Source organism: Squalius cephalus (assembly GCF_949319135.1).
Source record: "Squalius cephalus genome assembly, chromosome: 9".
NCBI lineage: Eukaryota > Metazoa > Chordata > Actinopteri > Cypriniformes > Leuciscidae > Squalius > Squalius cephalus.
In genome coordinates this window covers 25,362,023-25,386,939 of record NC_137130.1, presented here as the reverse complement: position 1 = coordinate 25,386,939, position 24,917 = coordinate 25,362,023, and the positions used below count along the sequence as shown (strand labels likewise).

Sequence of the window (24,917 nt, the reverse complement as noted above, 5' to 3'; positions counted from 1 at the left end):
GATATTGTTTTAGTTTGTGGATGCAGTGATTAAATGAGAAATCATTCAGAACTGGAAAGACATTTTATTCGATGAATTCTGATGTTGGTGCACTCATGAGCATCATGATTGAAGGATAACTATTTTCCACAAGAAAAATGTGCTTAAAAAGCAGAATATTTACAAGATTACAAGAAAGCTTTTTCTTAGGTCTTGTCATCTTCATACAAAACACAGGGTTATTCAGTCTCCCTTTCTGCCTCTGAATCGAGATCGGGTGTCCAGCTGTAATAAAAAGAAAGGGATTTTAGTTACAGTACATGCACTTTTTACTATAAAAAATAAATACATAGTATGTATATGCAGAAAAGGACTGTAAGATAAAGTACTCCCAAAATGTTAATTGAAACAAAATAAATCTAAAACAACTTGAACTTATGTTGCTTTGGCAACTACCTGAAATAAGTTTAATTCATTATTTCGTTTAATAATTATAATAGCATCTCAAAGATACTAAAATAATCTGTACCACAGTACAAATGCTAATAACGTGGTACAGAAAGATGAACACATTTGTGTGTAATGGTATTCCAAGGCGGCCGCCGTTTAAAAGTTTATACTTCAACAATTAATTGGTGTAGAAACATAATTATATCATTCAAAATTTCTGCTTTTATTTGAGTGTTGATGATTGAATCTAAAAAATAAATAGCCAAATAGCAATTGAAATGAATAGCGATCCAATCTGTTGTTATTTGTATCATTTTATATTATAGTAATGTACCAACTGACAGGATTCCCTGTATAGGCTAGTTTACAGCATTAGTTTTGAGAGTCTGATTTCATTAAGAAAAATGTGCATGTACTATATATACTGATATATATTCAAACGCATCACATTGAATCAAGAGCTTATGAATCAGAAAATTAAATTGATTCGTGAAATCTGTGTCGATACCAAGCCCCAAAAGACTATCAAAGAACTTTTCCCCCAAGGAAAAATGAAATTGGAAACTGACCATGGATCTCTTGCACTCAAAGAAAGCCACCTGCAAGCCTTTGCAATGTCCTTCCTTCAGACACTCACTGGGCTTCTTACCTTCCTGTGGACACAACAGAGACCAGCACACACTTAGACACAGCTGGGGGGAAATAACATCTGTTTACGTTCTGCCAGTGAGCTTTAGGTATTTTGTAGGTCTTGCTACTGACTGCACTTTTTTTATTAACAGTAACTTTTGAACTTGGTGTACACCACACCAGACATCAGAATGTTATGAAGGAATCAAAAACAAACGCCTAGTATGTCATTCAGTGGCCCCAGATAGCAAACGTACGTCTGCAAGATGTCTGTTAAAGACCACTTAATCTGGAAAGCATCTGATAGACCTCTTTAAGATGTCAGTTTTACATACATTCTAAATCACATATTAACCCTTTCATGCATGAATTATGATAACCTCAGTCAGGATTTTCTCTCCTATGTGTTTTTATTGCTCTTAGGGCATGAAAAACAAGATTTGAAAGGGTTTTTTTTGTTTGTTTTTTACACAAGAGATTTTCAAAAGTCCACTTGAGTGGACAGCATGCGTTTATGGTTAAAATTTTAGAGATACTGTGTTAAACATAAATTTATGCTAATACATAAAGCAATATTGTGTTTATTATAACTTAACCAATCAATAAAATGATATAAAATCATGTGAAAACTATAAAAATAGTCAAATATATATATATATATAAATGTGAAATACTGCAAAGGCAATTGAACTTCATACAAGTTGAACTTTGCGTATCTTTGATATCAGAACACGAGGACGAGATTCCATCAACGATCTCTACAGCCTGTCAAGGTACAACTGTGGAAACCCAACTCAGATGCTCCCCCAATTGTACAATTTACCCCTATTAGCTGATAATTCTGATTATGTTCGAGATGGACACATTTCCAACATAGCTCTCCTTTGAGAAAACCTAGCGATCATCCGAAATGAGCAGTGTTTTGGGTAACGCATTACAAGTAACATGCATAACGCAATCAGATTACTTTTTTGACGTTACAAGTAATATGTTACAAGTAACGTGCATTATGTAATCAGATTACTTTTTGATCTAACAAGTTAAGTAATTCATGGTAATCAGATTACTTTTTGATTTAACGAGTAAAGTAACACATTACAAGTAACGTGCATTACGTAATCAGATTACTTTTTGATCTAACGAGTAAAGTCATGCATTACGTAAACAGATTACTTTTTGATCTAACAAGAAATGCATTTAAAGTAACACGCATTACGTAATCAGATTACTTTTTGATGTTACGAGTAAAGTAATGTGCATTACGTAATCAGATTACGTTTTTGATGTAATGAGTAAAGTCATGCATTACAAGTCACGCATTATGTAATCACATTGCTTTTTTGATGTTAATGCAAATTACATTCTAATAACACAAATACATGTATTTTCAGTAAAAAAAAAAAAAAAAAAAAAAGTTAGACCCAATATTTTCAAAAACAACAGTCACAGTAATAGTATGAATTGTAGCTAAAATATAGCCATAGATGCGTGAGGTCCACTATTGTGGACAGATGATTAATTTTAGATTAATCTAAAATCAATTCTTGGAAAGTTTCACTGTGATATGACTCATTAGATGTTTTTTGTTTTTTTTTACCTGCAAGAGTCTCCTAGGATATAACGAATGAGTGGATATTAAAAAAAAAAAAATCGCCACACAACGGCTTGCCACTTGGTGGCAATGTATAGGATGACGCACCAGGGTCCACATCTTCTAAACTTCTAACTGACATCTGACAGAAAACGTCCTAAAAGACGTAGGCCTATGCAGATGAGCAAACACTGAAAAATACGTAAACACGCACATCAAATAGACGACTCCGTGATGTACGTGTATTGTCATTTGAAAAAAATCATTCGCTAAAACCAAAGTAATTAAATTATTTAGACCATGTTTATGTAATTGTGATATTGTAAAACTACTATAGTATCCATTTTTTAAATTTTGAGTTTTATATATCACCCAATATAACAGGAATGATCCATATGTGTTGTGATATTACCTTCACCACACAGTCATGCTGAAGGAGACATGTTTTGAAATCCTCTCTTACTCCAGCGCAGGCGCGGCCATCTTCCTCTTTATCTTCGTAATATTTGGGCATTCTGTAGCGCTTTCATCCAAATGAGTTTAAGAGAAATATGGATTGAGAAATATGGCAAAAAGAGCAAAACAAGCTACTGATAAGTCAAATGTGAGATTATTATGAAAGCGGCCATGTTAAATATGACGTATGAGCGGAAGTGGACCCGAAGTGCGTTGTGGGAATTGAAGTTATTTTATTAAGAATTTGACTGTCCCTGTAGCAGTGCAAAGTATTTACATTGACCAGAAGATGGCGCTAAAAGAACGATTTTGTCCTCAAAAATATTTGTACACTTAAAGGGATAGTTCACCCAAAATTTTTTAATTCTGTCATCATATACTCACCCTCAAGTTGTTCCAAACCTGTATGAGTTTCTTTCTCCTTTCTCTTTTTTTTTCCTACTATGGAAGTCAATGGCTATATACTACCAACATTCTTTAAAATATATTATTTTGTGTTCAGCAGGAGAAACTCATACAGGTTTGGAACAACTTGAGGGTGAGTAAAATCTTTATTTTTGGGTGAACTATCCCTTTAAACCACACTTAAAGATAGGCTACATGCATTTCATTGCTTTAGATTAATTGTCAAACCACGTGGCAGTTATTTCAAAGAAATGCGGCGCAAGCACACTTAAAGAAAAACGTTTCACAAAAATATATGTAGGTTTATAAGACAAGAGTTTGGACAATTTATTTTTGTCAGATGTTAGTGGAACATTTTTATAGTTAGTCCAGGTGGTTAAGACACAGCAAAAAAGGCTCACAAAAAGTTATTTCTAGCACATATGTTTGCAGATGGTGCCTGATATTTTGTTGTCTAATGTAATGAACATTCACAGATTTTAAGTATGACTTTGTGAGGCCACTGTGCATGACATTTATTATAATACAATAACTGCATTAAGAAAATATAGTTTAGGCCCTAAAATGACATAAATCATACATGTTAATGTCACATCACAATCTAGCCTACCTTTTCAAAGCATGAAAATGTCACTCACGGTTGCATGGTAAATAAATGTGTAAGATGCAATGAGGGAGACACTATAGATGCAGAAAATGATGAAGTATGTCAAGACTGGTTAATTTTGGAACAGTTTATTCAAATCAATGTCAGAGCTGGAGAAAGACAGATGAAGGCACATGAAAGACTACAATGCACCATACAAGAGGAGCATGTTTCATGTCTGATTCATCTCAATGCATGACTGAAGGGTGGATTTCAAGATGGACATCCCAGATGAGAAACGCCTCATGGGAGTTTAATAGAGAGCAACAGATAAAAATCCATCTTTCAGTGCAATAACAGGTGTGGAAACAGATCACTGAGAGCAAATCTGCAGCAATTTAAAATAAAAAAAAGGCAGCAATATGGCAAAACACTGAAATTCACTTGTGTTTTCACTTGTCCATTCCCAAGAAGTCACGTCACATGAGCATGTAAAGAAGGGTGATACAGTGCTCCATGTCAGATCAAGCATCTACCTCAGTCTCTCCTCTCAGGAGAGGTCATAAACAAACTGTAAACAAATGCTATGACAGTACATTGGCTTTCTATTACAAAACACACATTTCTCAAGTACTGCAATTCACAAGCAGCTCCAAGTAGTCACAAAGAGGAGGGTGTATGCAACTAAGGATAAAGGATATGCTCTGAAACTTGAAGCATCAATGATTCCACAATGATACATTATGCCAGGCTGAACTAAAACTTCCATATTATTAAAGATATATACAATCACATGAGATGAGAGCACTTTGGAAATCTGTACAGCAGTTCATTCAAAACCAAGTCTCTACTACGCCAGGAGCTACAAGCAAAACAAATAAGAACCTTAGCTTTACAATGTAATAAATCCATGTGTTGAAAGCAGCACACTTATTACAACTGAAATGTAGCTGTTCCATTCAATTTCCATTATAAATCTATGGTTCTGGTAACATTTTGCTTCAGACCAGGCCCACACAGAATCTGCACATGTAGAACTTTGAACGCTGTCACTCAAAGTTCTACACGCTTTTACATATTGTGGTTATTTGGTAGTGACGGTGCCTTAAGCGGACATGGTGATGGGAATAAATATGCGACGGGAGGTAAAATTTATGCTTCAGTGCTTATTGCGTTTGTTTGTTTGAAATTATATTTAAAAAATATTGCGTTCCCCGAGAAACTTTGCATTGCCTGGCAAAACTTTTGCATTCTCTCACAAAAGTATTGCGTTCTCCTGAGAAACTTTGCATTTGCTCACAAAAGCATTGAATTATAGTTTTTCCTCCCAGCTCAAGTTATTTCAATCATATTTTTTTTTTTTGCGTTCTCTCACAAAAGTATTGCGTTCCCCTGACAAACTTTTCATTTGCTCGAAAAAAGCATTGAAATATATTTTTTTCCTCCCACTTCGTACGACGTTCTCTCGCCAAAGTATTGCGTTCCCCGAGAAACTTTGCGTTTGCTCGCAAAAGCATTGAAATGTAGTCTTTAGCTGAAATACAATCTCATTTTCCCAATCATCATGTCCCTTAAGGGTCCCACAAGTATATTGTGCTTTCAATACCCTCAGCTTCACATTTTACCACCAGAAAAAAAAAAGATCAGCAGATTCCATCTGGCCTTAATCATAACTCACTGAACATTCAGATACTCTTGATACAGCATAGAAAGAAGAACATTTTCTGACTGAAAGCAGATGTTTGAAATGAAAATGAAATTGAAAATGCTCAATGAACAAATGAAAACACGAAAGATTCTGGAACACAAATATGGACGATTCATGCTCTAAACTTAAAACATCCCACTTAAATCAAGCATATAACAAATTGTCCTATTCTATGATTTAAGCGTTTTGGCAGGGTGCAAGGCAGTCCTTTACCAGGCCCTCAAGGGACGCTGGATGTTAAGGCACAGAGGTGGGCGGCCCTGCACCCCTCTGAACTACACAAAGATACAAACATCAACCATCTTCACTCGACTTCAAGCCAAAATGAATATAAAAGCATTTACTTCTTGTAGAAATTAAAGATTTATTTCAAATAAATTAATTCACCTTCATAGATCGTCATAATAATAACAAGAACAACAGCAATTAAAAAAAAACCTTCTGATTGAAAGCCATTATTGATTGGTAGACAATAAATTGACCGAGGAAAATCCACTTGTGTTGACCAGGTAGAGGCCTAAGATATGCTGTTCGTTTTAAGAAATATCTTTTTAGATTTTGGCAAAGTAGTCAATAAAATAATAAACTGGTTTTTCAAAATGTCTTTAACAGAGGGCCAACATCAACATCCTAAAACAAAAACCTAAAAAAGATTTAATACCGAAATAAAATAAAAAGTTGACGTTTCTGTCGCCCTACTCGCTCATCTTCCAGCCGTAGTCACCTGACCCAGGGTTTGAGGCCAGTTACAGTCCAGGCCGGCAGAGCGCTGAGGACGTTCTTCATCAGTAGGGGACATTTTCTCCAGCATTGGGTGCAGCCTCGAATCCTGAACTTCACACCTTCATGACAGCAATGATTGCAATTCTTCACGACACAAATTCAGTGTCTGGAAACATTCTGTCAAAAAGTGTCTTTTTCTGTACAGTAGTAGTCACATTCACGCAACAGAATTCAGGCAAGAGTAAAAGGAAAAAACAAAGTCTGACGACAGAAGGGAAAGCCAAGTAGATGAGAAGAGAGAGTGGCGAAGGTACCAGAGGAAGACGAAATGACAAAAAAGTAAAGTTTAAGAGCAAGGGTTCCTCCACGCTCTGATATAATGTCACGGTCACTCTTGAAGCGCTGTAGATGCGAGCAGCACGTCCCTGTCTAGATGACCAGCGGGTCTCAACCACTGGACACATTCAGCTAGTTATCCAGGTATCCTCTTGATATGGATCTGACAAGAGACAGAAACCAGATCTATGAAGAACTTTAACATCATCATCTACGCAAATCCAAAAACATGTTCTGGTTTTGGGCACATAAGATATCTTTTGGCTCGCTTCCACTGAGTGGTACGGTACAGTACGGTACGCAATTATTTCCGTTTCCACTGTCAAAAGTTGTGAATGGAACAAAAATGCCGGACCGTACCGCACCACCCTTCCGTTGGGGTACCTAGTACAGTGGTACGGTGCTAAAGGGTTAAACATTGATTGGTTGACAGAGTATTGTCACTTGCGCATGCTACAAGGGGAATGACAACATAAGAGGCGCCATTTTTTAATATACATACAGAGATAACCGGAGTAGCAGAGCGAGCTGAGTGGCGCTTTCAAAAAAACACAGCTGTTCCATTTGCAGAATTACCGGACTCGCGGCCTCGGGAGTCATTCTCCTGAGTCGGACTTAGGAAGTCCGAACTTTGCGTACTTGGTATTGAGAAACGCCTAATGTCAGCGCTTGTCTTCATGTGACAAACACGGCGAGAAGCAAGAACAAGATCTGTAGGCCCTATGTCATCCATTGTTGTTTACAATGTCGAAAATGACGTTGATCGCTTCTTTCCGGCATAGGCTACACCACGCCTATCAAGTAAAGGTACTGTTGGCGGTGGAAACACAAGCCGGATTAGGGTTTACCGTTCCAAATCGTACTGTATTGTACTGTACCGTACCGCTTGGTGGAAACGAGCCATTTGTGTACAGCAAAAGATAAGATTAGTAAGATTAAATACCAAAATAACAAATAAATGTTAAGTCTGGATCAGTTCAAAAAGAGTCTCACATTATGCAATACTTGAATTAAAACAAAACCAATAATAATGAATATAATGCAACCTGCAACAGTAAAAATACAGCAAAATCTCTGCTAGCATATACTTTGATATACTGCCCAACCCTAGACTGGTCTAAAGCAGAGGAAGCAAGCAGACCTCGCTAATAATCGCCCACACGGCGGAGTCTTTCTGGACCGTCAGACGCACAGCCACCACAGGGTTAAAGGCGGGCTCAACCGTCCCCTCTGCCAGTCCTTTCTCAAACTGAGCTGAAGAAAGAAATATTGTTACATTAAAAGGGGAGAATAGGAGCGATTGTAATATTTTACAATATTCATTTAGCAGACACTTTTATCCGAGGCGACTTACAAATAAAGAAAATCAGAAGCAATTTGAACAAGAGAACAACACTTGAAATACTGCAATGCCAAGTAAGCAGACAGCAGGGAAAAAAAAGCAAAAAAAAAAAAACAAACAAACAAAAAAAAAACCCGCAGAGAAAAAAAAAAAAGGTTATGTGGTTTAGTTATTGGAAGAGGTGTGTCTTCAACGGTTTCCTGAAGGTTGTAATGGTGTATACTGGGTATATATATAAATAATGATTCTTTTTAGCTTTGTGTTTTGAAAGCTAAAGTACTTTTGGGACCTACACTACTGTTCAAAAAATGTGGAACAATATAAAAAAAAAAAAAAACCTTTTATTCAGCAAGGATGCATTAAATTGATCAAAAGTGACACTAAAGAAATTTCTAATGTTACAAAAGATTTCTATTTAAAATCAATGATGTTCTGTTGAACTTTTAGCTGAAAAAAAAATGCACAGGAATAAATTACATTTAAAAAAAAAATGAAATAGAAAACAGTTATTTTAAGTTGTAATAATATTTCACAATATTACTGTTTTAATGTGGTATCATGCAAATAAATGCAGTTTTCTATTAAAAATATAAAAACTAAATATCTTACTGAACCCATGGTCTAGTAAAACAGTGTATGGTAGCTACCAGTTCAAGTGTTAGCATTTGCAAATCATGTTTGTGATAAAACAGATATAAGCTTACATTTAAAAACATGGTCACATGATCTAAAGACATAAATAAAAAACAAAGTAAGAGCATATGCTGAATAATTGTTATCATTGTAAAAAAGCATAAATTGCTTTAGTGTGTAAAGTTGCAGTGTAATGATGAAGAAGGTCTGCTAAGTCACAAAACAAAAAGTTATTCACTATATAAGTAATCACTGTTTCTGAACTCATTGAAACGCCTCAGTTGTAGTCTTGAGTTTTCTATCAGGAACTTGCATGGCACAATATTCCTTATTTAAATAAAGAGCCCAAAACATATGCAAAATAATGCAAAATAATAGGGGGCAAGGCCTGGTTGAGTTGCATTAGTAGTGTGTTGAAACTTGCAGTTAAGGTAAGGGCTGTGACATTTCAGAAACACGCTTGAAGCAGTTGACCAATCACAACACACTGGTCCAGCCGACCAATCAGAGCACATTGTGCTTTTCAGAAGGAGGGGCTTTATAGAGACAGGAACTAAACTAGTTACTGACAGACTGAAAAAATTGGAAAAATATTGTTTTTTGAACATTTAGGCATGAAAACCTATACTAGTAGACCCAAAAACAAAATCAAGACTTTGTAAAAGAGACCCTTTAAAGAGTCAATGGTCTCCCCTATTTGCAAGCAAAGCACAATAATTTGCTTCAAGTGCAAAACTGCTGATTTGAGCGTGCATGTAATAACTCACCAAGTTTATAGAAGCGATCTTCTGTCCGTTTATATTTCTCTTTGGTCTTCACCTCAGTGTCCTGCAAGAGATAGCATCCTCATTTAGAAGCACTTAAAGAGCCTGTGTGCAAGGGACCAGCGCTATGCTTAACAATGTTACACAACTGTGAGAGCATTGTTTGTATATCATGATAAAAAAGTAAGTAAAACCAAGCACACGAACCCATTTACACAAACTCGGATGTATTACCGGCCTCATTTATTCAAGGAAAGTCTTCAAAAACAAACATCAAAGCCCTTTTGAAGGCTTTTTAAGCTCTGTATCACAGCAGGATGGCAGTACGCTGCCTCATTACCACGGTAGCTCAACCTGCGATGGACTGAAATGAGCCCTGGTGGCAGCGTACACAGGAGACCTACACCAGATATTCCTGTCAACCTGCTGATGTTAGACTCTGTCACCTGGGGCTTGTTTGGACATTTAGAGGAAACCATGGAAATATAATTTTTTTTTTTTTTTTTTTTCTTACCGAAAATGGCAGGATCTCGACAGTAGTGTTCTCGATTTTGTCTCCTGGGTGCTCCTGGTTTCCACTGCGAAAAAGGAACCTGCCAATCAAAGGCTGATTGTTAATGAATATGCATGTACAGGCACAAACTCATGAATATTCGTCAACACGCATGTACAAACATTGGCAGGACATGGACAAGAGTCTAACTTACACTGAACACACACTGGCATGCACACAGATAAGGGGACTCTAAACAGGCCCCTACTTGAGCTGATAATTAAATACAGTCACACGTAAGTAAAATGACACTTCCATCTGGTCAGCACTGCTTCTACTCAAGACAAGAAACATTTGAACGGATATAGATGCGGACAGACAGTCTTGATCTGAAGTACTCATCATCTCTCTGTCCCATGCTTGATGTTACAGGACCAGTGCGAGAGAGTTTTGGGCCTTTGAAAATACAGTAAAAACAGTCATACTTTAAAATATTACAATTTAAAATAAATATATTTATTTAAAATATATCAAATATATTTTAAAATGTAATTTATTCCTGTGATTGAACGCTGAATTGTCAGCATCATTACTCCAGTCTTCAGAGTCACATGATCCTTCAGAAATCATTCTAAAATGCTGATTTGATGCTCAAGAAACATTTGTTATTATTATTAACGTTAAAAAAAAAGTTGAGCTGCTTAATATTTTTGTGGAAACTGTGATACATTTTTTTTTTTTGTACTAAACAGAAATTTTAAGAGACAGTTCATTAATTTTTTTTACTGTTATTCCAAACCTGTATGACTTTCTTTCTGTAGAACATGAAACAAGATATTTTGAAAAATGCTTAAAGGGTTAGTTCACCCAAAAATGAAAATTCTGTCAGCAATTACTCTCCCTCATGTTGTTCCAACCCCGTAAGACTTTCGTTCATCTTCGGAACACAAATGAAGATATTTTTGATGAAATCTGACAGCTGGATCACTCCTTCATAGGCTTCTAGGTAATCGATATCTGCCATCCCAGACACAGTGAAAGCATTCATGTTCCTCAGAAGAAAGTAAGTCAAACAGGTTTGGAATGACATGAAGATGAGTAAATGATGACAGAATTCTGTTTATTTTTAAGTGTCATCAACTTAATATCCAGTTGGCTGACATAGATGAGTGTTTTTACAAATTGCAATTTGACTCATTTCAAAATAAATAATTTGTCGTAAACTTAAAAGAAAACTTAACATTTAAAGTCAATTCTAAATGTATTTTTGTTAGCACTTTACTGTAAGGTTCCTTTGCTAACATGAACTACACTGGTACTATGAAAACACTTCCAAAGCATTTGTTACATTAGTTCATTTTTTAACATTTGCTAATACATTATTAAAATCCAAAGTTTGTTCATATTATTTAATGAGCTAACATTAACTTACATTAACAGAGATTAATAAATACTGTAACAAATGTATTGCTAATTGAATGCATTAACTAATGTTACCATGTTTTCTGACACACATACAGACTCGATGCTAAAAATACGGGCACTACTGGCAGGGCAACCAAAAATCTGAATTTGATGTACTGACCCAGATTTGGCCAGCAAAATAAATAAATAAAAATCAGTCTTTCAAATAAAGCAAGAAATCTAATTTCATGGAGATCTGTGCATCTGCTCAGCAATGTTTTCTCCATTACACCTCTCTCTGCCTTCCTCTCCAGAGGTTTTTGGTTACCGCGTCTTATTTTAGAAGCTTCTCATTAGCCACCTCTCCTCCCCTGTGAGGGCAGTGAGATATGGAGACGTGTGAATGATGTCTCCTGATTCGAGCTCAGTGAACATCACTTTTAGGAGAAGGTGAAGATTACAAAAAGAAATAATTTGGGTGTGTGTATGAATGGTGAATTACAGCAATACGTCTAAATGCAGCACTGCTCTTTAGTTTGGCCAGAACCTCTCTCACACCAGCCCCAGGTCATCAGGCCATCATTACCGCCCATCCCTGTAAATGTCTGTGTATCTCTCTCAGTCGCAGACAGACTGACCTTTCTATGTTGACAGGCCGATCAAACTTGAACAAGACATAGTCTCCAGCCATTGGAGTAATGGCCCAGAAGAAATCCTCGCCCATGTAGGTCTTCTCAAGCGTGTGGCCTTGATACACTTTAAGAGAAGTGGACACCTCCGCCGGTGGGTTCACGTGAATCTTATGCAGTAGAGGTTTCAGGAAATCTTTATCCTGACAGAGTAAAAGACAGAGGAAGTTATGACTTAAGTCAACAGGAAGTATGGCTGATGGCCAGGCTGATTTATAACAGTCCTTAAAAGTAAACACAGCTAACTAGATTTGGGAAAAGTTCAGCTATTCAAGAAAAAAAAGAAAGTTTGTCAAAAGAAAACAGGATACAGGGGTAAGACGAGATGTTATAAGATAACAGGAAGCTTTGTATGGAAGAGAATCAAACTTTAAGAGCACACTGTTGTTTCAGCTTAAAAAAGTAAGTGTTCGTGCTGCAAAGTTTAGTCAACTCAAATTTCTTAAGTCACTTAGTACAACCTCACATTTCAAGTTGACTAAACTTAAAATTTTAAGTTGAAACAACTTTTTTTTCTTTTTTCTTTTTACAGTGAAAGATGAAAGATTTGACAGTTGTCAGATCTGATCACAAGTTGTCAGCTACAGGTTTTGGACAATGATCACTAAAACTACATTTGTAAAGCAAACAATAATTTGTTCTGGATAACAAATGAAGGTCCATCTACTGGCTTGTCAATTATCCATTATGCTAAAACAAGGGTTTTAAACTTTGCTGGTTAGGTCATCCAAGAATGTTTATACTAGGTGTAAAGAGTGGCTAGAAAAAAATAACAATCATGAAATAAGAGTTACCGTCAGTTTCTGGATTTTCCCAGCAAGGGAGGAGTGCAGGCCTACATGCTGAAACAAAGAGGGTCTGAAACGAATGCGCAGACTCGACTTCTGTCTCTCACAGTGTTTCTGAAGAGAGAAAAAATGAGGAGGACACGTACATTAAACTGTAAGAACGAAGGAATGAAAATAGGGTAAAAGTTATAAATAGTGGCATAATGTGTGTGTGTGTTTGTAGAGAGAAAGAAAAATAAATAAGAAAAACACACACAAAAAAAGTTCCCGTTCTGCTAAAAGCCTCTCATGGTCACAGAAAGACACTCGCAGGCAGAGAGTATTAACTTACGGCATCTTTCTCTGGGTTGCATACTTTGACCCAGAGTATGTGATCTAGCAGCCAATCAATGGGCTTCTCCTTATAAAACATGAAGATAAACTCCACAATCAGATTTAGATCTGGGGCTTGGAACATTTTACCTGAGAGAGAGAAGAAGAAAAAAAAAAAAAAATTCATTCAAAATTTTGGGACAAACCAAGTTAAGACAAAGGCTGCATTTATTTGATAAAAAAAAATGTATATGAAATATTATTAGTTTAAAATAACTCTTTTCTGTTTTAATAAATCAGGTCACATGATCCCTCAGAAATCATTCTAATATGCTGATTTGATGCTCAAGAAACATTATTATCAGTGTTGAAAACAATTGTGCTGCTTAATATTTATGTGTGAACCGTGATACATTTTTTAAGGTTTCTTTGACGAACAGAAAGTTCAAAAGAACAGCATTTATTTGAAATAGAAATCTTTTGTGACAGTAAATGACTTTAATGTCACTTTTGATCAATTTAACACATCCTTGCTGAACAAACTTTTCTGAAAGAAATACATTTTTTACTGACGCAAGTGGATTTACAACAAATGACAGGAAGTCTTAAAGAGATGGTTCACTCAAACAATAATTCTGTCTTCATTTACTCGCCCTCATGTCATTCCAAACCTGTTCTTTCCTCAGTGGGACACAACAGGAGGGTAACACTTTAATTTGATGGTCCACTTTAGACATTCTACAAACCATAAATACCCTTTTAACTACGTCAACTACAGTCATTAGAGTATTAGTAGAATGTCTTATTAATATCTGCTAACACTTTATTTTGATGGTCCGCAAACAGACATTCTACTGACTAGAAGTAACTTCACAACTACATGTCAACTTATATTACTAAACCAAACTAACACCTAACCCAACAGTCTAGTAAAACTCTAATGAGAGTTAGTTGACATGTAGTTGCAAAGTTACTTATAGTTAGTAGAATCTAGAATGTCTAAATTGGACCATCGAAATAAAGTGTAACCAAAAGAAATGTTTTTGAAGAATGTTTATGTAACTCAAATATATATGAAACACTATTATGGTGCTTTTTGGGGCTTGATATCTCCTGGACACTGTGTGCCTCTGTTGTATGGCCAAGAGCAGTGGGATCATTCTTTAAAATCTCTTTCAGTGGTCCACAGAATAAAGTAAGTCATACAGGTTTGGAACAACATGAGGGTGAATAAATGATGACAATTAAAGTGATATCTGAATAGCTGTACATATTAAACAAATAAAGATATTAAAAACATAAGTGTCACACCAATGAAGCCCAGCTGTGAAAACTCAAGGATCATCCAGTCCTCAGTGGCGAGTTGAAGGGCAAAGTTTTTCATGGTTGCAAAATAGTTGGGCTTGGCGACGATGTCATCCTCTAACTGTAAGAACAACAGGAAACAGATATGAATCATACAGCACAGCTCATGAACCAGATACATTTATTGACACAAGCTGCGCCTACTAAAAATATTACTTCTAACTAAAAACCCCAAGAATAAAAAAAAAATTCTAACATCACACTTCACACACAGACACTCTTGCCACTAATATACGCAAGCACACACAAACACTAAGTTAAAGCATGTCGTCCTATATCCTTGAGTAACTTGAGTTCCCCCCAAAAAACATGAAAGCAATACCTTTCCCCTCTCCTAAGAGAGCACAGCGTGTACTGAGAGCACAAAGACATGAAGACACTGGAGAGATTTATTGAAAATTAAACCAAAAAAAATAAATGCAACACACAGACTGACAGAAGCACGTGAAAATGAGGAAGACATGAAAGTTGAAAGACATAAATGAACATGAATACAAAATTATGCTTTTTTTTTTTTTTTTGTCTTGGGAAAAGGTGAAAAAGTTAGGCAAGAAAGACACTTAAAGGTGCAGTAAGTGATTTTTGAAATACGCTGTTGAAAAGTAGATCAGACTGAGCACCAAAACACACTTGTAGCCAATCAGCAGTAAGGGGCGTATACACTCATGATGGAGGAGGAGAGAGAACTCAGTGCACAAGAGGTCAGAGGTCACCTTTCCGCCGGAACCAGACTTGTGTACGGCCGGATAAATACTGATATTTTTCTTTAAAAAAAAAAACCCCGCATTGCTTCGCTTCAGAAGGCCTTTATTAACCCACTGGAGCTGGATTACGTTTATGATGGATGGGTGCGCTTTTTTAGCCTGGCTCCGCCCTCCTGCGTACTTCTGCTCAATTTTATTTCCCTTCAGTACTACGTTTGGGATTGTGGTGTATTCTTTGGTTTTCTCCGATCATTTTTTTACCGGTCCAATCAGCAAACAGAGGGAGTGGCTGAGAACGATGACGTTGAGGTCGTGCGCTAGTTTGAGTATAGGGTTACGTCACGACCAAACGTTAGCGATTGGTTATGGCAGATCCAGAGTGACTCTGGGCAGATCCAATAGTTTTAAACTTCAACAGAGTACCCGCATACAAGGAAGTTAACGCTTGTCAATGGAGAGAGGCCAGACTCTACAAATGAAATGTACGAGAGTCTGGTAGAACCAGGCTAGCGCTTTTTTGGCCTTTTATTTTTTTTTTGTTAACATTTAATCCCATTATAAAGCTTGGAAGAGCGAGGGTATTTTTAATATAACTCTGATTGTGTTTGGATTGAAAGAAGAAAGTCATATACACCGAGGATGAGTAAGTTATAGGATAATTTTCATTTTTGGGTGAACTAACCCTTTAAGGAGCAGGAAGTCCTGAAAACGGACGCCGAGGTTGCTTTATTGCTTCTCGATACACAAATTGGTTTCGAGTTTGTTTTGCTGAGGTTTTTCACAGAACTAAGATATGCTGTCTTTACTTGAATATACTCATTAACCATGTTCACTTGTTTGCTCATAGCATTATTATTAGCCTGGAACGTCTAAGCCTCCACTGCCCGTTTCAAGCATCTGCTCCCAAAGTGTGTCAGAAAAGTGAGATTACATACTCCTAATGTATGGTTTTTCTTTTCTTTTGGTTCCCCTTTTAGTGATCGCTATAACCCTTTCTTGTCTCATTTGTGATATATTACTTACTATTGTGTTATGATCTTTTCTTTTTTTGGGATAGAATTTTGGAATTTGCCAACAAATGAGTAGAGGAGCTAAATTGCTATTAAACATTTGACTTGAATTATCATAGCGACACAAACTGTTTTCACTTAATCATGATATCATCCCCTCGGTTTCACATCCCCACAGCAGATTCCACTATAGTCATTGCCTGTGTTGCATAACGTGTGTGTGAACTGTGAATGTGGGGGCGGAGGAATCAAGATAGGGTTTTCCTTTTGGGTTGGGTTGTGTTTGTTTTTGGAGATTTCAAATGTCAACATCATTTACCAGAAAACGCTTACTGCAACTTTAATACGCACAACAAATCACTACCATTCAAAAGTTTGGGGTTGGTTAGACTTTTTAATGTTTTTGAAAGAAGTCTCTTATGCTCACCGAGGCTGCGTTTATTTGATCAAATATACTATGAATATTCTGAAATTTTATTACAATTTAAAATAACTTTATTGTATTTTAATACATTTTTGAAATGTAATTTATTCCTGTGATGGCAAAGCTGAAGTTTCAGCATCATTACTCCAATTCTTCAGTGTCACATGATAATAGCATATAATAGCATTGCTAATATGCTGATTTTGCCGTTTAAGAAATATTTTGTATCATACATTTTGGGAAATTGTGCATAATATTTTCATGGAAACTGTGATACATTTTTCTCAGGATTCATTGAGCAGAATTTCAAAATAACAGTATTTATTTAAAAAAAACTTCCAAATAAAAGTATTAATTTCTTTCTGTCAAAAAAGTCTCACTGACCCCAAATTTTGAAAGATAGTGAAAATGCAATAAAATACATTGAATGTTTTAAATAAAAGCTTTTTAATCAAGAACAATTGGAAAAGTTAAAACATATTATAAAATCTCATCATCCTCTATTTACAAGATTGATACTAACTCCTCATTAGTATAGTGGACAGTATCTCCACCAGTCACACGGAAGACCGGGGTTTTGATGGTTAGAGCGTTAGACTTGCAAACTGAAGGTTGTGGGTTCGATTCTCAATACTGCAGAGGACAAATACTGAGGCCTTCATGCCATGTGATATCGCTTATATCCTTAACATAATTTGGGACAACTATGAATATAAAAATGCATTTAATACTCGAAGTCTTGTTGCAGCACATGAACTGTGCCAGGCGTGGCTTGAGACATAAATAGAATTTATTATGCATAATGTTCACTGTAACTGATTTGATGAAAAGCACACATTGGTTGCAGAGCACTAACCATGAGGGATTACGGTTTACATCTCGCATGCTAACAAAATTACCAGTTGGCAGAGGCTTCTGCTTGGTCTCTTACATCATGTTACGGTTTTCACGTTTGTTTGTCCTCCACAGAGAAACAAATAAGAGGTGTCATGTCGAGTGCTAAACCGCTTTAAATCTGCTGCGACCATGTACAGCTGCTCTGACTGTAGCGAATGCTTTCCCCTGATCATATTCCCAGCTGTAAAATCATCATCACTTCACAAAAACTGAACTCCCCAAACCACAAAGTCACGTTCCCATGACAACCGCTACAGAGCCAAAGGGTGTCTTTAGGGTATATCCAGATAAATGAGTTACCACGGCAACCCTTGAGCAAAGAGCTTTTGGTGTATCTGATTCTGATTCTGAACTGAAGAGCTTCCAGTGGGGATCTGGCGCACTAACTAGAAACCTAAACAGAAATATGCATCGCTCGGGAAACTGACTGTAAGAGGAAAATTCAATCAAAAGATATTTCATAAGCATTTTAAGGGTCTCAATTGTTAAATTTCACATGTATGTGTGACAGGCCATCACTTAGCCAAAACAATAGAGATGCACAGACTGAGGTATAATTATATTTATATATTTATTTCTAAATAAAATAAAAACAAAACACTAATACAAATTTTCTTAAAAGTGAATTTGGGCATTACAAAGTACCATATGAACATATTCATTTTGAGATTGGCTAAAGATTACATTTAACACTGTTATTTAATTATTAGCGTTTTTAAAAATGAACTTAAAAGGTAATCTAAATGTAAAAAAAAAAAAAAAGTGGGAACTACCCTTTGCAATTAAATATATGTGTCTATATAAACCGATGAGCCAAAACATTATGACTACCTGCCTAATATGCTGTTGGTCCTCCGGGTGCTGACAAAACCGTGCCGACCGAACAAGGCATGGGCTCTTCAAGACCCCTGAAGGTGTCCTGTGGGATCTGGCACCAATACATTATCAGCAGATCCTTCAAGTCCTGTAGGTTGCGAAGTGGAGCCACCGCGATGTGGTGATATGAATTGAACTTGTTGGTCCAGCACATCCCACAGATGCTCAATTGAATTGAATTCTGGGGAATTTGGAGGCCAGGGAAATATCTTTAACTCTTCATCATGTTCCTCAAATCATTCCTGGACGATGTGTGCAGTGTGGCAGGGGGCTTTATCCTGCTGGAAGAGGACGCTTCCACCAGGGAACACACCTGTCATGAAGGAGTGTACCTGGTCTGAAACAATGTTTAGGAAGGTGGCACGTGTCAAACTGACGTCCACATGAATAGCCAGACCTGGGGTTTCCCATCAGAACATTGTGGATCATACTCCCTCTAGCGGCTTGTCGTCATCCCACAGTGGATCCTGGTGCCATCACTTCCCCTGGTAAACGGCGCACATGTACATGGCTGTCCACATGATGTAAAAGAAAACAGGACTCATTGGACCAGACGACCTTCTTTCACTGCTCCAAGGTCCATTTCCGATGCTTGCGTTACCATTCTACAATCGAACAAGCGCTTTCGACGGTCATCATGTGCACTCTGACCGGTCTGCAGCTACGCAGCAGGGTGCGATGTTGTTACACATTCCTCCCATAACCATCATTAAAATTTTCTGTGACTTATGCCACAATAGCCTTCATTGCCCTTGTGCATCAATGAGCCTTGGACGCACAAAGCCATGTTAGCGATTGTTTGTCAATCCTCGGACCATGAGCATCCCACAAGGCTTGGCTTTTCAGAGATGCCTTGACCCAAGTCATCCTGCCATAACAATTTAGCCCTTGACAAAATCTCTCAGGTCTTTACACATCGATTACAATAACTGATTGCTCAGTAATCATTTAATCTAGAACTAGAACTACTCAGATCTTGGCATGTGTCATTGTTAGGAAATTATCAACATTTTTCCGCTTTACCTGTGAGTGGTCATAATGTTTTGGCTCTTTAGTGTATACACAAACACACACACACACACACACACAAAATGGACAAAATGCTGACACAAATGCTGTCAATTGACAGTTTTGATCGTCATACAGGTGATGTAATTGTAGCAGAGACAAATATTTTTAACATATTTTATATGCAGAAAGATCTATAAGCAAGCAATGCATAGCTTGCGTTACCAAAAGAGTGTAAACACTAAAGCTTTCAAAACATTGCTCTGTTTCTATTTGCATTCTGACCAGCCTGAGACAACCACACCGACTCAACCAAAGGAGTGAGTTTGGGGCGGGACGATCTGTTTGCCAAACAATAGCAGATAGGGGTTTTGGGAACCTTTATGACAAGTCATTCTGTTCAGGTACACTTGTAGTGTAAACAATTCATCTTTAAAACTGGTAATTTGATTACCTGCACATAATAGACCCCTTTGTTGACGGCATACATCATTAGAAAGGAATAGTCCAAATTCTGCTTGGTCCTCCATCTACAAAGAAACATAAATACAATACATCATAATATGTTCAAAAAGAGAGATACACAGTGCATGTCCAGTAGCCTGAAAGCCGAGGTTGAACGTGGGAGTTAGCCTGTGGATGAGTCAGCTAACTGACCAGGAGTGAAACTCTAGATGGCAGGTGTACGACGAATGTGACTGACAGTTACAGGAACCAGAAACATACACACTGCAAAAGCTAAATAAGGGCAGTTTGAGGCTACAAACAAAAACACATCACTCACATGTCCTCAATATAACCTTTGTTATTCATTCGTCCTCTGCAGTAAGGGGTTCAGAAAATAGATTAAATAATCAAAAAGAATATTAAATACGATGTGCATCAAAGCAGCTCATTTCCTTTGATCTGACTCAGATAAGTGGATGAGAGGAGAGATTGTGGTATAGAATAAGAACTCAAAATCACAGACTTAAATCACACACACACACACACACACACACACACACACACACACACACACACATTAAAGGGTTAGTTCACCCAAAAATGAAAATTCTGTCAGTAATTACTCACCCTCATGTTGTTCCAACCCCCGTAAGACTTTCGTTCATCTTCGGAACACAAATGAAGATATTTTTGATGAAATCTGAGAGCTTTCTGTCCCTCCATAGGCTTCTATGTTATTGAAACTTGCTGGCCCAGAAAGTTAGTAAAGACAACGTTTAAAATAGTCCAAGTGACTACAGTGGCTCAACCAAAAGTTTATCAAGCGACGAGAATACTTTTTGTGCGCAAAAGAAATAAAAAAAATAACAACTTTATTCAACCATCTCTTCTCTTCCATGTCATTATCCTAAGCTGTTGACGTAGTGTAACAGTGCAGCGCTTCTGGGTTGTACGTCAGAACGTAGGCTCACTATTGGCCGACGCTGGTCATGTGTGTGATGCGTGTGATGCTGGCCAATACGTTATGACGTACAACCCAGAAGCGCTGCGCTGTTACACTACGTGAACTCACTCAGAGGCCCACACAGAAGAAAATGAATAGTTGAATAAAGTCGTTATTTTTGCTTTGTTTTGCCCACAAAACGTATTCTCGTCACTTGATAAACTTAAGGTTGAGCCACTGTAGTAACTTGGACTATTTTAACGATGTCTTTACTAACTTTTCTGGGATGGCAGATATCGATTAACTAGCAGCCTATGAAGCAGTGAGCCAGCTCTCAGATTTCATCAAAAAATATCTTAATTTGTGTTCTGAAGATGAACGAAAGTCTTACGGAGTTTGAACAACATGAGGATGAGTAATTACTGACAGAATTTTCATTTTTGGGTGAACTAACCCTTTAATATTTTGAGTTTCTGTTGAATAAACTAATCTCTTTGTATCAACTCAAATTTTTAGTTCAAATGAACTCAGTTTTAAGGCAACCAGGTTAGGCTACTTTAAAGGCAGGGTAGGCAACATTTGCTTGTTGAAAGTCTCTTCACATCCTGACATCCAGTAGGAAATATCACTTTACATTTCCAAACATTCCTTTTGCCAATAACTGCAATAATCCAGTTAGATTTGTGTATGCACAAGGAGTCTGACAACAGCCGGTATGATCTGATCTCACCATCATCGAGTCTGTATGTGATTACATGAAAAAACTGAGACAGACTAAATCCAGAAGAAATGCGGCAATGTCTCCATAACACTTGAAGAAACAGCATTTATTTGAAATAGAAATCTTTTGTAACATTCTAAATGTCTTTACTGTCACTTTTAATCAATTTAATGCATCTTTGCTGAATAAAAATACTTTTTTTTTCTGTAAAGCTGCTTTGAAACAATATATATTGTAAAAAGCGCTATAAAAAATAAACTTTTGAACAGTAGTTTGGATAATATTGTTTGAAAAAGAGAAAAAAAAATCACATATTGCTTTCATTTTTTACTAATTAATTGCCATTTAGCTAAATAAATAATTGTTTACTTGAAAAAGTTGTTTACTTAATTTAGAAATAGTCGAAGGCTACATAGCACTGATTTTATTTAATTTGTTATATTGCCATTTAATTTAAATAAAGCAGTGTTGAATAGCACATTCACTGCTATTGAATATTTCTGTGGCATTTAAATTGGTTTTGAAAATAATAATATTCAGCATTGGCACAGAATATTTTTCAATTGTGACAACACACACAGAATCAAAGTTATGAACGAGGGAGCGTGACACCAAGAGATAGAAGAGGCAGTGAAAGAAAGAAAGAGATACCCAGAGTGACTGAGATTAAATTGAGACAGCTGTGGATGAAAGATTTAGGAAGAGATGAGAAGAGGAGTCCTTTTAGGGTAGAGAAAGAAAGAGAAAGAGAGGAGGAAGGAGGGAGTGAAGGAGTTGATGTCTTTGACCTTGAGCTTTACTCACTTCCTGTCTCACAACAAATCTGCAATGCCTCTCTCTCTCTCTGACAGCTCTCCCTCCCTAATCACATTTGTGACAGTAAATCATCTCTGACTCTGGAACTGAAATAGGAGATCCGGTCCAATCAAAACTTTATTTCACCCTCACCACAAAAATTGCCCACAATCTCTATGCGCATAAATACTGTCACGCACACCCACCGCAGCGACGCCCGATGGGTAGCGCAACAAAACAACAGACCACAAACACCTATTCACACCACCAGTCAAACGTTTGACACGCTTGACTGAAATTATGTTTCTCTTGATCTTACATTTTTATGTAAATGCTTAAAACTATATTTGTCGACAAATACAAATGACATCTTTTTGCAAAGACCAAAGATTGTCCTTGCATCTCAACTCAAGGATTGTGTATAGACAAAGAGTGATGACTTTGAGGAAGCTTAATTATGATAGTTTATATAAAGTAAAGTTTAAAATATGTTTACTATTTTACTCGCTACAGAATTCAAGTTCAGTTATCCATAGGCATGTTTTTGAGGGAGAAAAAAGAACAACATGCATACTACTGTTCAAAAGATTTTTTTTAAAGAAATTAAGGACCAGATTTATTAAACGGTGAAAATTAGCATGAGAGCACAATTCCACAAAAACGCAGATGAGAGTGGAAAGTTCTGCTCGTGATCTACTGCAAATTAAAGAACACCAACACAGCCGGATCATCTCTATAATGACCAACACAATCTAACAGTTAACATCTGGTTTAAAGCGTGCTTTTTTGGGGTGGTAAATAATGGTGCAAATACCAGCAAATTGACAACCGCAAACCTTAGTAAATCACCCTGCGTGATTCATTTAAATATTCTCCTCCCATACATGTTGCGTCTGAAAGGGAAACTCCTACAAATGCATATGCAATAGGGTCAGCTGAAATAAATAACCGTGTCCATGCCTTTTCAGCGCTAATTCCTCACTGTGTGTCTTTAGTAAATCCTGCCAGTAGTTTTTTAATGCAAAAGAGGGTTTGTGCTGGAGCAAGCTGTTAGTAAATCTGGCCCTAATACTTTTATTAACAAGGATAAAATTACATTGATAAAATGTGACATTTATTATGTTTTTTTTTGTTGTTGTTGTTGTTTTCAAATAAATGCTGTTCTTTGGAACTTTTTATTCTTTAAAGAATCCTGAAAACAAATAATATAATATAATATAATATAATATAATATAATATAATATAATATAATATAATATAATATAATATAATATAATATAATATAATATAATACACTAGTAATCATCAAATCATCATATTAGAATGATTTCTGAAGGATCATGTGACACTGAAGACTGGAGTAATGATGCTGAAAATTCAGCTTTGCTATCACAGGAATTATACTTTCAAATATATTCAAATAGAAAACAGTTCTTTTCAATTGTAATATTTCACAATATTACTGTTTTTACTGTATTTTTTATCAAATAAATGAGGCCTTGTTGAGACTTCTTTCAAAAACATTTTAAAAAATCTCACCGACTCCAAACTTTTGAATGACAGTGTATGTTGCAATTTTCAGGTAATAAATTAGTCAATTGTAGGTAATACATTTAGATAGATGTACGCAACAAGAGAACTGTTACTTACACAACCAGAAGTATGTACATTCTTTCTAAGTATCTGGCTACTGTAGGGGATAATATTTCCTGAATACTTACTTCACCCTCTCCTTCGAGTCACCAAAGGTCTCCTTCAAATTGTTGAAGTCTGGATAGTAGCTGGCAGGGGGAGATATGACCTCCAGTAACCCAGAATTCAGTTCTGTGTAGAACCTTATGGACAACGATAGCCAAGAACAACGGTTAGCAAGGTATCTTAACCATAACTTGAGGAAGTGGCAAAAGAAAACATCACTTACTCTTTTTCAAGGCCTGCAACCACACTGTTTACATAATCTACGTCTGTCTGTGAGGAAGCAAACAAAGAACTGGTCAGCACACACACACACACACACACACACACACACACACACACACACACACACACACACACACACACACACACACACACACACACACACACACAAGCAAAGGCTCGGCAAAAATACAGGTGGAGTAACAACTGGAAGTAAATACAACGGCAGTGCCTGACAGCCTGGAAAAATACCAGAATTGGAGTGACTGCTCCGGGATGTTTGTTATCTTGGTGAGGAGGATGATTTGTCTTTTCTCACTGATTTTGTTCAGACTACACCACGTGATGATGTGGGAAGGGATATCCTTTCTCTCACACACACATGTGCTAGGGTAACACATTTTAGATCCACTGCCACTGGGTGTTCCCTCAGAACCTAAATACCATTGTTCCAGACAGCCACGAGAGCAGCTGATGACAGATCACGCAAAGAACATCAGCTAGCAGATCTAACCACAGCC

At 36.8% G+C, this 24,917-nt stretch overlaps 2 protein-coding genes across 3 annotated transcripts in view; both read right to left on the bottom strand.

The window, feature by feature from the left end:
* Positions 1–49: 49 nt before the first annotated feature.
* Positions 50–3,311, bottom strand: coa5 (cytochrome C oxidase assembly factor 5). 2 transcript variants are annotated; one of them, XM_079881205.1, is made up of 4 exons: positions 3,063–3,285; positions 999–1,082; positions 195–264; positions 50–161 (listed from the first exon to the last, which is right to left on the bottom strand). In XM_079881205.1, exons 1-3 carry the CDS (start codon positions 3,162–3,164, stop codon positions 223–225), a joined length of 228 nt encoding a protein of 75 aa, XP_079737331.1. In that variant the 5' UTR covers positions 3,165–3,285; the 3' UTR covers positions 50–161; positions 195–222. The 2 variants fall into 2 exon arrangements, with proteins under 2 accessions (XP_079737331.1, XP_079737330.1); XM_079881204.1 differs by having other exon boundaries at positions 50–264; positions 3,063–3,311.
* A 709-nt stretch (positions 3,312–4,020) lies between these two features.
* The window catches only part of mgat4a (alpha-1,3-mannosyl-glycoprotein 4-beta-N-acetylglucosaminyltransferase A), a 59,787-nt gene continuing 38,890 nt past the window's right edge, over positions 4,021–24,917 (bottom strand). Inside the window, exons 6-16 of the mRNA XM_079882360.1 lie at positions 24,401–24,447; positions 24,201–24,314; positions 20,028–20,103; positions 14,601–14,715; positions 13,309–13,439; positions 12,984–13,091; positions 12,139–12,332; positions 10,118–10,196; positions 9,607–9,667; positions 8,006–8,118; positions 4,021–7,027 (exon numbers count right to left, since the gene is read on the bottom strand). Of these exons, the coding sequence (XP_079738486.1) occupies positions 7,001–7,027; positions 8,006–8,118; positions 9,607–9,667; positions 10,118–10,196; positions 12,139–12,332; positions 12,984–13,091; positions 13,309–13,439; positions 14,601–14,715; positions 20,028–20,103; positions 24,201–24,314; positions 24,401–24,447 (1,065 nt within the window). The 3' untranslated portion in view covers positions 4,021–7,000. The remainder of the gene's footprint in view (positions 7,028–8,005; positions 8,119–9,606; positions 9,668–10,117; positions 10,197–12,138; positions 12,333–12,983; positions 13,092–13,308; positions 13,440–14,600; positions 14,716–20,027; positions 20,104–24,200; positions 24,315–24,400; positions 24,448–24,917) is intronic.